Source organism: Cheilinus undulatus, linkage group 8, assembly GCF_018320785.1.
Source record: "Cheilinus undulatus linkage group 8, ASM1832078v1, whole genome shotgun sequence".
NCBI classification, from domain to species: Eukaryota; Metazoa; Chordata; class Actinopteri; order Labriformes; family Labridae; genus Cheilinus; species Cheilinus undulatus.
In genome coordinates this window covers 2,560,706-2,577,883 of record NC_054872.1, presented here as the reverse complement: position 1 = coordinate 2,577,883, position 17,178 = coordinate 2,560,706, and the positions used below count along the sequence as shown (strand labels likewise).

Sequence of the window (17,178 nt, the reverse complement as noted above, 5' to 3'; positions counted from 1 at the left end):
GATGTAAATTGGCAAAAAAGGGTTAGCTGAGGCAGAGAAAGTTAGAAACTGGCCACAATTGTCATATCAAATTATAAAATGTGGTGCTAAAAGGGTTTAATAATGGCAATAATGTGTCAACAGAGCCAACAATAGACAGAGAGTTGCAACATTTGTTTTAGAAATGGCAAGAACAGGCAGATAAAAAGTGGTGGAAAGGGTTTAAAATGACAAAATGGGTTATAAATTGCAAAAATGTGTTAAAATGGTCAAAATTGGTGGGAGAAAGTGATAAAAAAGGGTTAAAATTAGGAAAATTGGTGTAAAGTGGCAATAGTGTCATTCAAAAGTGTTCTTAGTTTTTTAAGGCTTCTGGAGACCCCCTCTCAGTGTCTCATGACCCCCAAGGGGGTCCCAACCCCAAGGTTGAGAACCCTTGCTCTATACCATATGGCAGCACCTGTGTCTGATTGGACTTACTGATGTTGTCTTGTGTTGTACTTACTCCTAGATGTACGCCACTTTGGACAAAAGTGTCTGCAAAATGAAACAGTAACGTGTATTTAAAAAAAAACAAAACATTCTTTCCCTTTCTCTTCTTGTGATTGTCCCGTCTTATATTTCTTACTATTCTGATTACCTGGCTCAGAGTGCAGAGGTGTTATGATAACTTAGATGGTGGTAGGTCTATACACCATCAGACAAAAATCTTACTCATTAACAAAACAAAAAAAGAGAAATAGGTGAATAATAAATAACATTCCTCCATAATGTCTTTTTAGTTTTTATAAAAGTATCACCTTTATTAAAGGGCTTTACATAACATGGTGTGGACAAAGATACAAAAAAGTAAAAACATGGCTGGTTGTCAGTCCAGACTTTAGCACAGTGATGAAATTGTCAGTGGTTAACGACCAGTAGGTTTAAACGTACTGAAAATAGTTCCCTCTATAAAATAAATTCTGTCACTGTTAGCATGCTGTTAGAACAAACTTATATAAAAGCCGACTATAAGCCTACTATAGCTAACTTAACAGTGTTATGAACTGAAAACATTTAACACAGGCTCATTATCCAAATACTTTAGTATCACCATGACGACATAACACCGGGGAACCAGGAACTCCACTTTAGAGCCACTTTTCAAACACACCATTGAGATGACAGGATACGGAGCAAAGTAGAAACGTGGTGAAGACTTTCAAAAACATCGTTATCAAAATGCACAGAACACATAACAATGCCACGCATTTGTCATTACAGTGACATACTTGGAGGATGGGAATATGGACTCTTTTATAACACCCAGTGCAAACATGTATCTTCGTTAGACCCCCTCTATCAGTGTAAATTAATGTTTAATGCAGTCATCACATCGCTCTGTTACAGTGGTTCTCAACCCTTTCAGCCTGTGACCCCCAAATAAAGGTTCCAGAGACCGGGGAACCCCACTGTACCTCTGTGGGATAAAGGGGGATAAATGAGAGAGCTTTCTGGTACCCAACCAAACTGGGGGCCCATGGAGGTCAGCAAAACCATGATCCATAGTGAAGTTAAGCTGTGATAGAAATATTTTATATTTAACCTGAATAATAACCACACTTACCAATAAAACAAGTATCTTTTTTAATCATTTGTAAAGTCAAAGGCATTCTTAAAATTGTAAATCCCTTTTGTCAAAAAAAAATGAAAATGGTTTAAGAATTGCTAAAATGGGTTAATAATGGAAAAAATATTGGAAAAGTTGGTGAAGTTGAATTTTAAAAGTAGCAGAAATGGGTGGCGAAATTGGGCACCAATAGTGGAAAAAGGGAGTTAAAATGTGGCTAAAATTGCTTTAAATTGGCAAAAATGGTTGGAAATATGATGAAAAATTGATATAATCTGGCAAAAAAGGGTTAACTGAAAAAGAAAAAATAGGCAGATATTGGCAGAAGTTGGTTAAACTACCAAAATTGGGCATATCAAATGGTGAAATGTGGTTTAAATGGGAAAAATTGGGGGTAAAAAAGGGTTAATAGTGGCAATAATGGGTCAGCAAAGGCAACATTAAACTTAAGAGGCAACATTTTGTTTAAAAGTGGCAAAAAAAGGCAGAAAAAATTGATGGAAAGAGTTTAAAATGGACCAAAATAGGTGTTAAATGGGAAAAATGTGCTAAAAATTGTGGGAAAAATAGTGAAAAGGGGTAAAAAAATTGACAAAATTGGTGTGAAGTGGCAAAAGTGTAATTTTAAAAATATTCATAGTGTTTTTAGGGCATCTGGAGACTCCCTCTCAGTGTCTCGCGATCCCCAAGGGGGTACCGGCCCCAAAGTTGAGAACCACTGCTCTGTTAAATAGATAACAAAAACATTGTGTAATGGAAGGCTGTGATATGGGTACACCTGCACTGCCATCATAGGCCAAATTTGACAGCTCTCCTGAATAGAACTTAGTCACAGAGGGGACCAATCTATTCACATTTCATCAACTAAGAGGGAAAGTCCAATCCACAACTGCAGTACCCGAGTATTACAATGTGTAGAGCATATCCTGGAAACAGAAAAACTACACAATCTTCCTATTTTTTTATAATTACTGGGTAAAAGAAAATATCAGTGCAGATTTGAAGTAAATCTGAAACTACTTAAAGTGTTTACTATCACATTATGAAGTCCAACGTAACTCTGTATAAACTATTATGTCTCTGTTAAAAATGTCAGGTTTTCATAGTGGGTTTCATAGTATATATGTTAAAAAAGACATGATTATCTCCTCAGTATTATACATTGCCTGGAAAAGCCATTGCCAATTAATTTCTTTGTCTTTCAAGTTCAGAGCTTGTCCTGTGTAGAAGTCCTGAGATCATGGTTCAGTAAGATCTAGCTAGTCTTATGAGCATTACACGTCTAAATGATCAGTTAGTAATATTGCATACCATCACAGGTAGTGTCTAGTTTGAGTATGAACCAGTACAGAGTAGCTGTCTGCATTCACAGTTGGCACCAAATCAAATACCCGCAAGTCAAGATAGTTTTCAAAAAATACAATCTGGACAAAAACTGACTACAGGAGCACAGACAGGCAAGTGCTATCTCTGCAGAAAATAGCCTCTTACAAATTACAAAATTAGGCAGCATGATATCTAATTAAAGTAATACTTTGGATATATTATCTGAAACATTGCAAAATGTAAAAGCTTGTCTGGAATCAGTCCTAAAATACCTAATTACAGAGGGGTGGATCTGTTACGCCTCTACACCAACCAACTCCGGCGGCATTGGGGACTTTGGGTGCTTGCTTTCAAAGTGCTGCTTAAAAGTCTTCGGGTCAGGCATTTGTGTCTGAGAAAGTGCAAACAAGAAAAAAAAGAAGTTAAAACATACAAAGTGTATCAACAGAAAGCATATGAGGGGCACATGAGAAAGAAGGGGGGAGGGGAGAAGAGCAAGAATTTGCATGCCAGCTCATATCTGTTGCAAATGTTGAACTCCATCACTGCCAACAGAGACTAAGTACTGGACTATAAATGCTCTACTAGAGTAGCTTTATAGGAGGAGACTAGTCATAAACACAGTGTGGCAGTTTATTAATCAATTAGGTTTGGGATAGTTATTATCTGCTATGGGAAAAAAAAACTAGTTAATCTGCTACAACCACTGTACAAATCCTATTCAAAGCTATGGAGCCCCAGACATGACATGGTCAAAAAAAACCCGAATTAAATTGTGGCCACAATATTGCTATAACGTGCACACGAAATACTTATTCATGGCCACAAAATACTAATTCGTGGTCACAAAATACCAAATTGTGGCCACGAAATACTAATTCACAGCCACTAAATACTAAATTGTGGCCACAAAATACTAATTTTTGGGCACAAAATACTAAATTGCGGCTTATGGCCACGAAATAGTAAAGTGTGGCCACAAAATACTAATTCGTGGCCACGAAATACTAACTTGTGGCTACGAAATAAGTCTAACGTGCACACGAAAAACTAATTTGTGACCACGAAATAGGTTTAATGTGTGCACGAAATACTAATTTATAATATTGATATCAATTCCTGGACAGCTGGGTAAGCAAATCGAGTGCACCTTCTCTAAGGTCTAAGGTAGATGCAATAGAGGCTAAAGCTGCACGATCAACAGGGATAGCATGATTGAATTTGATTTTAGGCTGGGAATGAGCTACAAAGGCATTGTGGGAACCATTACTACTGAGAGGTATTTAAACAAACTATTGAAAGCCAGGTTGCTTTACCAGCGGCGGTACAACTTGGATGCCGGGAAAGGAAGGTGCGCTCGATTTGCTCACCAAGCTGTCCAGGAATGATATTATTATTAATTAGTATTTCGTGTGCACGTTATACTTATTTCATGGCCACAAATTAGTATTTTGTCGCGCACAATTTAGTATTTCGTGCACACGTCATAGCTATGTTGTGGCCACAATTTAGATTTTTTTTTGGACTATGTCATGTCTGGGGCTCCGTAAAGTCTCTTAGGTTCTGTTTTTGAAAGGCCCTTTAGTGTCAGCATTAAACTGTTTCTCCGCGTAGGTCTTTCTACACAAGGCTCTTTTACCTGCTGCAAACCAGTTCCATTCTAACTTGCTGGTTCAAAGATAACATAAAGGAATAACTATCTGCTCTGTTTCCCCTCTAAGCACATACCCGACACACAGTGCATGTGTATACTAAAGCAGCCTTAGCTGCTGCTTTCTGGTCATGGCCTTTGCTCTTCTTGATGTCTGCCTGCTTTTTGGCATTCTTCTGCTGGGACTGGAACTTCTGGTGCCCACGGGCCATATTTGATGCTTGACCTGAAGAAATTATACAGAAAAGTATTGAGAAATAAACTGACAATGTGGGACCAACACTTAGCTTTAAAAAATCTTGAGAAAGGAGAATTTAAATTAAAAGATGTACAACTGGAAGCAGCACAGATTATTCACACCAGCGGGCTTTAAATGAAGCGACTGTGTTGCTCAGTACTGTTATGACAGATTGCTGAGCAGATCTGAAAGATGTACACACAGCAGAGGCTGTGAAACATCATTTAAAGTAGGTTAATTGCCACTTTTTGGGTCAAATGAAAAGGCAATTAAACAAAAAGAAAGTTCCCCAAAGAAAATCAGACTGTAGAAATAATTCTAAAACTAGGTCAGTTGATATATTTGTTCATGAACGTTGCTTGCATTTGGGAGTGGAAGGGTAGAACAAACATTAGTTAATACACTGATTATGTTTTAAAGCTCAGCATAGGATGAAAGGTACAGATAGAAGCATTTCTCTCCCCCTGACACTTTGATTTGACCCACTGGGATCCTTTTCAACCAGAAAAATCATCTTCATAAGTGAGTCAACTCAAGTGAAATCTGGGGTCCGTTAGAATAGTTCCTTTTTGTTTGGGAAGGTGTTTAACTGTGGAATGATCCAGAAGTATCTCAGTGTCGGCTACGATAAAGTCTGTTTGAATTCTGCAAATGTCAAAGACAGAAGCTTCATTGCTTCATTTATTAACTCCTTTAGCCTAGGATACACTGGACCATCCTTTACCACAATTCTTTGCATCAGTTTCATTTAAAGCAGTGATGTTAAAACTTAATCACAGCAGGGGCCAAATTCATCATTAGTGCTCCTTACTTTAACGTTTAACTCATAATTTTACTTTTTAGACCCTCAACTTTACATTTTAAGTAATATTTTGACCTTTAAAACCCAAAATTTTATTTTTTTTCTCACACTTTGACATTTTAAACCAATGATTTTAAATTTATCTCATATTTTGACCATTAAGAATCATGATTTCAACTTTCCATCTCATGTATTTGCCCTTTAAAAACATTTTTTCTTCTTTAAATACCATGTTTTGATAACCTGACACACCAGATGGATGTGTACACATCCATCTGGAAAACTTTCAATACTAAGCGTTTGGGAAAGGGCAGATGATTTGAAAAAAACTCAGACTGTGATTGGATGGACGTTCTGTCCGTCACATCTTTACTGGCCAATCAGAGCAACAAAACACGTGAGGTAGCAGCTACCGAGGAATAACGCCAACCATGACGACTGTAGACATGTCAGTACACGACTTTTGTAGTGGAAGTAGAAGTAAACAACTCACTGCCGTTCTTTGTTCCTCTTTTAACAAAGAAATGTCGTCAAGTTCTGATAAAACTGGCGCTTTAGCAGCATCCATGGTAAGCTCCCATAATTGCACCGGTCTTGTTGCTGCTTGTTCACATCCCGACTCTGCTGCACCTGAAAGTACTGCCCCTCGTCGCTGATTGGTCCTTTCATTTTCTAACTGGGCCCACACGGTTCAGACGGGAGCTCTGCAAGATGGATTCGCCAGTGAAAAATAAGGAAACTGTCGTATCCATCTGCTTTGCAAGGTTAATGTTTTGACCTTTTGAGACAATAACTTTGAATTTTCATCTCAGATTTATCATTTTGACTTTTTTCAATCTCAGAATCATTTATCATCAGCGCTAAGGTTTTTTCCCCTCCATAATTCATTGCTGGTGAAAATGAGATTGACAGTTTATGGTTAAACATTGACCCTGTCCAGCCCTCAGGATGGACCCAGATTCAGAATTCGGTCCCTGCTGTGATCAAGTTTGACATCCCTGCTTTAGTCCATTAAAATTAAAATGTACTTTTTACACAGTTAAGCCACGTCACGTCCATAACATCCGCCTTGTAATGATACTCAACGTGTGGCTCATGTGGCTCTTTTGTGATGATTTGTGTCTCTTTTATGTCTTCATTTTAAAAATCATGCCCCCAAAAACCTTTAACAAAAGGGACACTTTGACCTCCGAAATTGATCACTTTAACCAGTTTGTTTTCCAGACTTAAACAGAAGGCTTTAATTGTCAAACTTAATTGTCCCATTTTTGCCACATTTATCCCATCCTTGTCCTTTTTCACCCAATTAAGCTCTTTGCCATCCAATACCACTTCTTTTCCTACTTTCTGCCCATTTCTGTCACTTTCACCTCCTAGATTGTGGCTCTTGTAAAGGTCTTTTTAGACAATTTGGCTCTTTGGTTGAGTAACTCTGGCCTAGAGAAACTGCAATCAGTTTACCTTAACTGACCGTGTGAGGTTTTTCATCGGTGTTTAGGAAAAGTGGATAGGAAAGACCTTGGAGAGTATTTTTGGACTGCACCCCTATTCCCCCATTAAACCGTTCTCCATCATGTTAGCTGATGTTATCCGAGAGCAGTGACTAGCTGTTAACATGAACAGACTACATTTGAGTACTAAAGGACTTCATAATAGAAAGACACATCTAACAAACCAAAAATAACAGCTTCAATGCTCATAAAGCATAAATATGTCAGACTTTTAACAGCCACCTTGCTATGAAAGACATGCACCATGTTAGCTATTTGCTAATGCTAAAGCTACGTTAGCATAAAGCGGTATAACGGAACACATACAGTAAATACGAACAGATTAACGGCTGTTCAAGGGCAATGAGGATAATAAACGTTACTCAAGTATCTTACCAATGAATAAGAACTGTCAAATGGAAAATACAGCCACCAGAATAAATTAGAAGGAACGCTAAACTGAGTCCTCCAGACGTTTCACCGCTTCCCGTGTTGGCTAACGCTTGTGGAGCTGCTTCTTCTTCTACGAATGAAATTCCGGCAGGCTGTACTCTACATAGTGTGCTGCTGCCCTCCACAGGCTAGATTAGTCCATCCAGTCTAGATTTTCTGATATAGTCCAGATGACCGGAGAAAAAGAATGATCGCTTTTCCAATTAGATGAAAGTCCGCGTCAGAAGAGAACATAGATTTAAAGAAAAGGAGGAAAAACCGACTTAGATAACTCTCTAAACATCTGCTGTCTTTCATTCCTATATCTACTGCACTCAAACATTACCTGCTGTGGTGGCTCCAACTTCCCACACTGACAGAGACCATTTAGATCAGCGTCACTCAGCACTGCTCAACCAAAGAGCCAAATTGTTGAAAAATACCTGTACAAGAGCCACAATGTCTGTGGTGAAAAGTGGTGAAAATGGCATGAAGTAGCAATAAAAATATGTTAAAGGTGGCAAAAATGCATCAAAAGGGGCAAACACGGGTAGAAAAAGTGAAACAATGATCAAAAAGTAGCACAAATGGGTGAGAAGTGACAAAAAAATTACAGGTGGTCAAAAAGTGGCAAAATCGGGGCAAAAAAATGAGTGAAAGTAACTAAAATGGGCAAAAAGGAGTCAAGAGTGGCAAAAATGGGCAAAAAATAGGAAACAACTGGTATGTGATGGCAAAAGGCAGCTTCAATGGGCAAAAAGTGGTAAAAAAAATTGTGAAAAAGGGCAAAAATTGTTAAAAAGTGGCTAAAATGGGCAAAAATTTTGGAAAATAGGAAAAAACTAGTATTTAATGGCAAAAGGTAACTTAATTGGACAAAAATGGCAACAAATGGTAAAAAAAAGGGCAAAAAATTGATGAAAGTGACAAAAATGGGGAAAAAGTGGCAAGAAAGTGGCAAAAATTGGGAAAAAGGGGGTATTTAATGGCCAGAGACAGCTTAAGTGGATAAAAAGTGGCAACAAAAGGGTAAAAATGGGATAAAAGTGGAAAAAAGAAGTTGCAAAATGGGCAGAAAAAAGGAAAAAAATTGTATTTTATGGCAAAAGGTAGCTTAAATGGGTGAAAAATGGCAAAAAAAAAAGTGAAAATAGCAAAAAAAAAAAAAAAGAAAACAAAAAAAATCCCTTTTATAAGGTTTTCTGGGGGTATAATATTTGAAATTAAGACATAAAAGGGCCACATGTGGCTCCAGAGCCACACGGTGAGTATCACTGATTTAGATTCGTGCCTGCTGTTTTAAAGTTGCTGCCCCAGTCATCACCCATCCTCCCAGTTTTAATCCATAGCCTCCTTCAGTTAACGGATGGCTGCAGGGAAAATAATGTCTGCCACGTTGGTCTTCTCTCCGTTTCTTTCACCATTGCTCCTCTAACTTTTCTTTGCTAACTTGAAAGCACTCAGGCTTCCCAAGAAACACATCCAGGTCAACATTATCTTTTGAAAGGGATTTTTTCTCTTTCATTTCCTTCTATACCTGAGTGGCCTGGTACCCACATAAACTCACAACAAGTCAGCTTTTTCAAGTCCACAGTGACAGCACATGATCTTCTGTAGCAGGTCGGGTCGATGCGCCGTTCTTCGCTGCCAACAAGGCAGCTTTAGAATCTGAACAGACAGTGCTTTTAGGGGTCTAACAACCTCCGCCCACCACAAGGCCCACTAGATCCCAGGAGTTCAGTAGAAAAGATAGACAGCTTGTTAGATACTCAGATAATCTGTTGAATATTAAAGTTTGCCACAAACATTCCCAAACCAGCCTTCCCAGATACTGGATCCACAGATCCATCTGTAAAAATCTGAACATAGTCTTTCTGGAGACTAGTAACATAATCATTAACCTCATCATCTGTCTTTAAGTTTCCAAGAGAGGAGAAATGAGCTTCAGGTTCAGGGATAAAGCAGAAAGGGACAGAGAGACATACTCACCCTGTCTTCTTCTAGCCCAAAGGTCACAGCCAGCTTTTTAATATGAACAAGGAAATTTGACCACCTTTCATTTCCAGCCAATTCCCAACAGTTTTCCAGAAGACATTTAGCAGGTCCCATTTAATAGTACAGTTTATACCAATAATGACGCCCGAGCTTATCTCTCCTTGTTCTTAGAGGAGACTCCCCCATTTCAACCAGCAGAGCTGCTATTGGAGTTGTTCTGAAAGCTCTACAACTAATTCTTAGAGCTTTACCTTAAGCTGATCCAGCTTCTCAAGCACAGATTTGGAGGCTGAGCCAAAAACAACACATCCTCAGTCTAAAGTAGATCTTATCATGGCTCGGTATATCATTAACAGTGTCTCTCTATCAGCCCCACAGGCACATCCTGCTAAGCTTCCAAGGAGGTTGATTATTTTCTCACATTTAAAGTAGTAGCACATAAAAATAGTCGTATCAATGTGAGTCCTCCATCCTAGCCTCTTGTCTAACCACACACCCTAAAATTTAAAGTTGCCAACTCTGCAACTTTAAATTTTAGGGTGCCCACTCTGCCCACTCTAATGCTTGTGGAGCTTCAGCTTCTTCTTCTTCTTCTTCTTCTTCTTCTTCTTCTTCTTCTTCTTCTTCTTCCCCCCTTTAGGACTGGGGTATCAAACCATAGACTGTAGAAAGAATGAAACTCAGTCACAGCAGGGGCCGGATTCTGAATGAAGGTCTAACCCAGTCATACTCAACCTGTGGCTCTTTTGTGACTATTTGTGGCTCCTTGATGTCTTCATTTTAAATATTATTCCCCCACAAAACCTTAAAGAGAAACTTTATTGCCCTTTTCACAACTTTTTTTTGCCACTTTTCGCCCATTATAGCTACCTTTTGACATTATATACTACTAATTTCTTTTTTTTTGCCACTTTTTGCCACTTTAATTACCTTTCCATTTTTGCCCTTTCACCCATTTTTTGCCATTAAATAACACTTGTTTCCTATCTTTTGCCTATTTTTGCCACTTTTTTTTCCTATTTTTGCCACATTTTCACCCATTTCATCTACCTTATGTCACTAAATATCACTTGTTTCCTATTTGTTGCCCATTTTTGCCACTCTTGACTACTTCTTGCCCATAATAGTCACTTTCACTCAATTTTTTGGCCACTTTTGCCACCTGTTACTTATTTTTTGTGCCTTCTCACCCATTTTTGCTATTTTCTGACCATTCTTCCACTTTTCTCCCCACTTTCACCCCTTTTTACACATTTTGGCTGCTTTTGACCATTTTTGCCACCTTTAATCTATTTTTTATGCTACTTAAGCCGTTTTTGCCGCTCTTCACCACTTAGACTGTGGCTCCTGCAAAGGTATTTTTCAACAATGTGGCTCTTTGGTTGAGTAACACTGGTCTAACCTGAGGGCCTGACAGGGTCAACATCAAACCAAACTGTCTATCACCTTTTCACTGGTAGTACAGTATGGGGGAAAAATAATTACTGATGATAAATGATTTTGACATTTAAAAAGTCAAAAAAGGTAAAAGGCTCAAGGTAGTACATAAAAAAATTAAAATTATTATTGCAAAAGTTCAAAACACAAAATTAGACGTTAAGACCACACTTTTAAAAAGCAAATATATAAAAAAGAAAGTTGGCCAAAATATGACTTAAAAATTTAAAATTGTGAACCTAAAAGGTCAAAATATGAGATAAAAAGTCAAAATTATAAATTGCAAAGGTCAAAATATGAGTTAAAAAGTCAATTATAAATAGAAAAAGGCAAAATTTTAGACAAAAATAAAATTAATAAATTGACTAAGTCAAAATATGAGATAATAAAATCAAAATAACAAATTGAAATGGCCTAAATATTGGCTAAAAGCCCAAATAATAAATGTAAAAGGTCAAAATAAGGGATAAAAAGTTAAAATAATAAATTTAAAAGGCCAAAACATAAGACAAAACCCAAATAATAGATAAAAGTCCTAATTGTGCTACGCAAAATTTAAAATCTGAAATGAAAACACAAATAAATTTCCCACATTTCTCTTAAATTATTTTTACTCTAAATTTTCACATTTTTATGATTTAAGGATATTTGAGATCATCAAGGTCACATTTTTATACTGAAGGAAATCTGCAGACCTCATATTTTAGGGCCAGTTATAATAAGAATAGGATATTATCATGCAGGCTGGGTGTAACTGTACCACAGGCCAGATTTGGCCTTGAGTTTGACACCCCTGCTTTAGGAAAATAAATACACAATCACAAAGAACCAGGTTCTTTTAGGAATTCTAACAAAGATTTATATTTTCCTTTTCCCAGGCCAAATAAGTTCTCAGGGTTCAACACCCTCATTCCACATCTCTGTAGTTTCCTTAGTAGTTTTCCTCTTTGAGTATTCTACTTTTACAATGACAGACAACGTGTTGGACTTTCTTATTGAACTCCACATGGATTTTTTGTTGCCCTCAGTGCAGACTCACAGGCATGGTTGCCTTCCTCATGACACTCTAAAAATATTAGTGCACTTTACTTCATTAAACTAGTGAAACATCTTTACACTCAAAAATACTGAGTAGAATTCAAAGCTTTGGAATAAGTAACACAAATCATCAGTACTGAGTAAATCTCATGCTGATATGAATTCTGTTTAGGATCCGGCTCTGGACAGATCCAGTACGTCTCAGTACTGGTCAGTCATCTGGGGCACTCCAAGACCTGCTGGGTGATTTCAGTCTCACTGATCTTTCTAGAAGAATAAATCCTTCTTTGAAACAATAGTGTTTTTTTTCTGTAGGCATCAGAACTGTTGAAGAATAGATGATTTGTTATCCTCTGCAACCTAACCTTCTTAAATTCACTCTGCTGTAATTTCTCCTAATTCTTTATCTGATAACAGAGTCTTATGGGGAGAGATTTGTCTCAAAATGATGCACAAATATATATCCATGATTTACACGTGTTTTTCAGATCCACAAATATATCCAAAAGTTCCACAAATATATCCATGATTTACACATGTGTTTTTCAGATTCACAAATATATCCACGATTTACAAATGTGTTCTTTAACTTTGTGTGTGCATTTATCATTTGCAAATCTTCAATTCTGCTTGTGAATTGTCGAAAGTGCGTTTGTGGATCAACCGGCACGTGCATTTATTTTTGAGACAAACATCACGCAGTTTTGAGGAGATTCACACACCAGTTTTTTTTTTTTTTTTAATTTAGCACAAGGAGGTCATACAGAGTTTTATCTGCGAGTGTACGTAAGATATAGAATAAAATACAAATATCAGCTTATTATTCAAATAACAGTATAAACACAAAGAGTCATGTAAAGACAATATTTCAAACGTATATAGGGAGAGCTAACGAAACATTCTACTATAGCCAGAAGAGGGTGAAAGTAACAGTATATTCACATTTTATATGAGATCAGAGTATTGCAAGTATTTAATAAACAGATCAGATATTTTTATGGCTTTATTATTTGATGATGTTGTTGTTGTATTGAAGTATTGTTTGAGTTCATTTTCAAAGTATTTTCCATTTGGTTTTTTTTGCCCATTTTGTTTTGTGAATATGAAATTTGCCCAGCATAATAATGGTCTGTAACAAAAGGGAAAGGTTGTGAGGTATGGAGGGGTTCTCAAAGTGACAGAGAATGTCGCTTTCCTGGAGGCTGATCCTGTGTCTGGTTTTGTTATGGATTAGGTTTTGTACATGTGTCCAGAGATTTTTACTGTATGAGCACTGATAAAAGAGGTGGATGATGGTTTCTGGTTCTGTTTGGCAGAAATCACAGTTGTAGTCTATGTTTAATTTGAATCTTTCCAGAGTTTTCTTTGCCGGATAGACATTATGACAGATTTTGAATGATACTTCTTTGAGTTTATTGTGAATGCATAACTTCTCACCAACCAGCCATGCCCCTCTCCAGTTTATTTCCCCATATAGTGAATTCCAGTAAAAGGTGGCTGCAGGTCCATTTGAGGGTTGAATGAGATTCCGGATAATCTTATTTGAGCATATTTTGGTTGTTATATCTATGTTACAGATAAGTAGTTTGGTATCATTTTTCTGTACTTGAGGATTGAATGAGGAACCTTTCAGAAGCTGCAGAAGTCCATTTGGTATTGTATTGTAAACTGTTGCGTATTCTGTTTGTGAGATTGTGAGTTGGTATTTGTTAATAAGTTGGTGCTGTGTGTTGGTTGTTCCAGATGTAGCAGCTGGTTGGTGAGAAGCCACGCTTGTAGATCAGCCCCCAGGAAAGCAACGCTTGTTTGTGGAAGTTTGATAATTTAATTGGTATTTTATCAACTTTAAAATTGCATTTGAGTAAAAAATTAATTCCTCCTAATTGATTGGATAGATATTTTGGAATTGCATTCCACATATTCACTTTTTCTCTAACGAGTCAACATAACCAATTAATTTTGAACATATTATTCACCAAAACTTAAAACTTCCAACCCTCCATTTCCCCTCTGGTTACAGAGAATATCCTTTCTTAGATAACGGGCTTTGTTTCTCCATATGAAATTAAACAGTATTTTATCCAGTTGTTTACATATGTTTACAGGTAAATCCACTGACAGAGACATGTATACAGACCTTGATATTCCTTCAGCTTTAGCTAATAAAACCCTACCATAAATTGACAAATCTCGCATTAACCTCATATTAAACTTGTTCTTAATTTGACTGATGATGGGGCTGAAGTTGAGGTCAGACTGATTGGATTGGCTGTTTAACATGACCCCAAGGTAAGTAACTGTGTTCTTGACAGGAATCCCACAGACATCTGGCAAGCTACAATTTTTGAGTGGCAACAATGTGGATTTTCCTAAATTCATGCTTAATCCAGACACCTCTGAGAATTCTCTAATACAGTTCACTGCCTTACCTACTTCTGTTTGATTCTTAATAGAAATGGTGGTGTCATCTGCCAGTTGTGATATTTTGAACTGTCTGTCAAAAGCACAGATACCGTAAAAATGTGTCATTTTAACTTGTGTAGCCAACATTTGTGCCACAAGGAGGAACAGGTACGGACTTAGAGGACAGCCCTGTTTTATTCCTCTGTCAGTGCTGAATCTAGGAGAGGTTCCAGAGCTGTTGCATCCCTTGTATAAAGCTCTGATGATATTGATGAATCGTTCTCCGAAACCAAAAGTCTGGAGTGTTTTTACTATGAATTGATGGTTCTCTGTATCAAAGGCTTTGTAAAAGTCAACAAATAAAACAAGGCTGTCCTCTTGTATGTATTCACTATAGTCTAGTAAGTCCAATATTGATCTCACATTATTAATTATACTTCTACCTGCCATAAACCCAGATTGTTCTTCATCAATAATTTCTCCCTATCCCATCTTTAATCTGCGAGCAAAGATGGAGGCAAATATTTTAGCATCATTGTTTAGTAAAGTTATTGGCCTCCAGTTTTCTATATTCATTTTGTCTTTATTTGGTTTGGGTATTAATCTTATAAGTCGTTGCTGTAGAGAAGGTGGCCGTTTGCCTTTAGTGATGGATTCTTCAAAAACACATGCAAGAAACGGGGCAAGGGTGGCTTTGAAGTTTTTGTAGAGTTCACCAGTAATACCATCATTTCCAGGAGATGTATTATCTTTTAATGAGTCTATGGCTTTTAGTATTTCAAAATAAAAACAATTTTGGTCACACGAATCTTTAAGTTTGTTGTCGATTTTTGTAATATTGTGATTTAAATTTTGACAGTACACATCCATTAGTTTTTCAACAAGGGTTTGTCTGGAGTACAGTTTTGCATAAAAATTTGCCACGTGTTTAGAGAAAATTGATTCATCTCCACAAATTTTACCGTTAATTTTAAGTTTGCTCTTTGCCAGCGCGGAGGACGGTGGCCTGCACATCTCAAACGCCCTCATTTTTGCTGCAGTTGACAGAATTGAGCGGCTGCAGGAGGAAACGCTCAGACGCATACAGTCTGTGGAAAACACTGTGAAAGAGGTCAAAGACACACTGGAAGGCATGGAGAAGCAGCTGGAAGAAGTGACATCAGAAGTACAAGCCCTGGAGACGACAGTCACCGCGCTTCAGAAGGAGAATGCTGAGCTACGGGAGCAATGCGACGAGCTGGAGGCATGCAGGAGGCGCTGGAACCTGGCCGGGATCCCCGAGACAACCGGAGAGGACACCAGGAAAATCATCACCGACCTGTTTGGACAGGTCTCCCCGGGCATCAAGGAGCAGCTGGAGCTGACGGTGGATGTCGCACACCGGCTGGGGCCACGGCCTGGAGAGCAGAGGCCCATAATGACCGCGTCTGGAGGGACGCCAGGACAGCGACGGTGCTTAAGGAGGGCAAGATCAGGGTCTTTGAAGACCTAACGCAACAGGTGAAGGACGCCCGAAACAAACTGTGGCCCCAAGTGGAGCAGGCCCGCAAGGAGGGCAAGAGAGCCGGCTTCAGGGGGCCATTCCCCTACACTGACGGACGGAGGGTGGCTGCATAATGTAAGCTCAAATTAACTGTGTTAAAGCTATGAAACACGCACAAACTTAATGCCATGAGACACTAAGCTTTTCCTTTCTCTTTATTAAAATACTGAAGGGACACTGCTAAATATACAGAGGAACATTTTGATTAAGCCCTATGGCCTACCACCGAGAGGGGGCAGTTTTCTCCTTTATCTCGTCCTAAGAGAGGATCGAGATCCCTTTAATCCTTTGTTAGTTTTTGTTCTCAGTCATGTCTATTTCTGTTCTGTCTATAAATACTGGAGGGATAAGAAATGAGATGATAAGGAAATGGATGTTTTTGTTTTGTCGGGGGAAGCCAGCAGATTTTTACTTTCTTCAAGAAACGCATGCAGAAGAGTTTGACAGTTCATTCTGGAAAAATCAATGGGGGAAAGACATTTGGTTTTCATTTGGTACAAACAAGCCAGCAGGGGTCGCTATTCTAAAGGGAAACTTTAAAGGCCAAGTTATCAAACACCTTTCAGATGATAAGGGACGATGGATCATGCTGTTATTATAGATATAGATCATTCACCATTTATCTTGGTAAACATTTATGGAACTAATAATAAACAAGAAAATGACAATTTATTTTTGACTATAGAAGATACAATTAATGGATTGCTGTCAACATTTCCTTTAGCTAAAATTATCTGGGGTGGGGATTTTAATACAGTTATGAATAATGAAACTGATAGACTCCCTACAAAAAATAAAGGAGCAATGAATGAGTTAGATAATGTATGCAATAGATTAAATTTAATTGACATATGGAGACATAAGCATCCAAATGCTAAAATGTATACATGGAGTAACAAAGATAAATCCTACAATCTCGCACTGACTTCTGGCTGGTCTCAGCCAGTACAACTGATAATGTAGCGAGAACAGACATTGAACCAACTATTTTTGCGGACCACAAAGCAATCTCAATTTGGATGAACCTGTCAAAAAGACCTAAAATGAACACAGACGATTGGAAATTAAATAAAACACTTCTTCAAAATCATGAATTTCAAATTCACACACACAAGTGGAGCATAGATATTCACATGTGTGGTACAGCGCCGCTGGGCGGCAGTGTGGCTGTCTCCGTAGAGAGCATAGGCGGGTTTGGTGACCCGGAAGCGGTCCGCGTTGTGTTGGACGACTTC

At 38.0% G+C, this 17,178-nt stretch overlaps 2 protein-coding genes across 5 annotated transcripts in view; one reads left to right on the top strand and one right to left on the bottom strand.

The window, feature by feature from the left end:
- Positions 1-17,178, top strand: part of LOC121513254 (NLR family CARD domain-containing protein 3-like) — a 945,231-nt gene that overhangs the window by 781,170 nt on the left and 146,883 nt on the right. The window lies entirely within an intron of this gene.
- LOC121513268 (zinc finger protein 706) lies at positions 755-7,614 on the bottom strand. The gene is made up of 3 exons (XM_041792886.1): positions 7,492-7,614; positions 4,643-4,791; positions 755-3,305 (listed from the first exon to the last, which is right to left on the bottom strand). Exons 2-3 carry the CDS (start codon positions 4,775-4,777, stop codon positions 3,210-3,212), a joined length of 231 nt encoding a protein of 76 aa, XP_041648820.1. The 5' UTR covers positions 4,778-4,791; positions 7,492-7,614; the 3' UTR covers positions 755-3,209.

Bases quoted from the DNA above. Each gene is read 5' to 3' on its own strand.
- LOC121513268 (XM_041792886.1), bottom strand. From the start codon at position 4,777: ATGGCCCGTGGGCACCAGAAGTTCCAGTCCCAGCAGAAGAATGCCAAA. The intron at 3,306-4,642 runs GTATGTGCTTAG...GCACTTTCTCAG, and splicing joins ACACATGCACTGTGTGTCGG to ACACAAATGCCTGACCCGAA.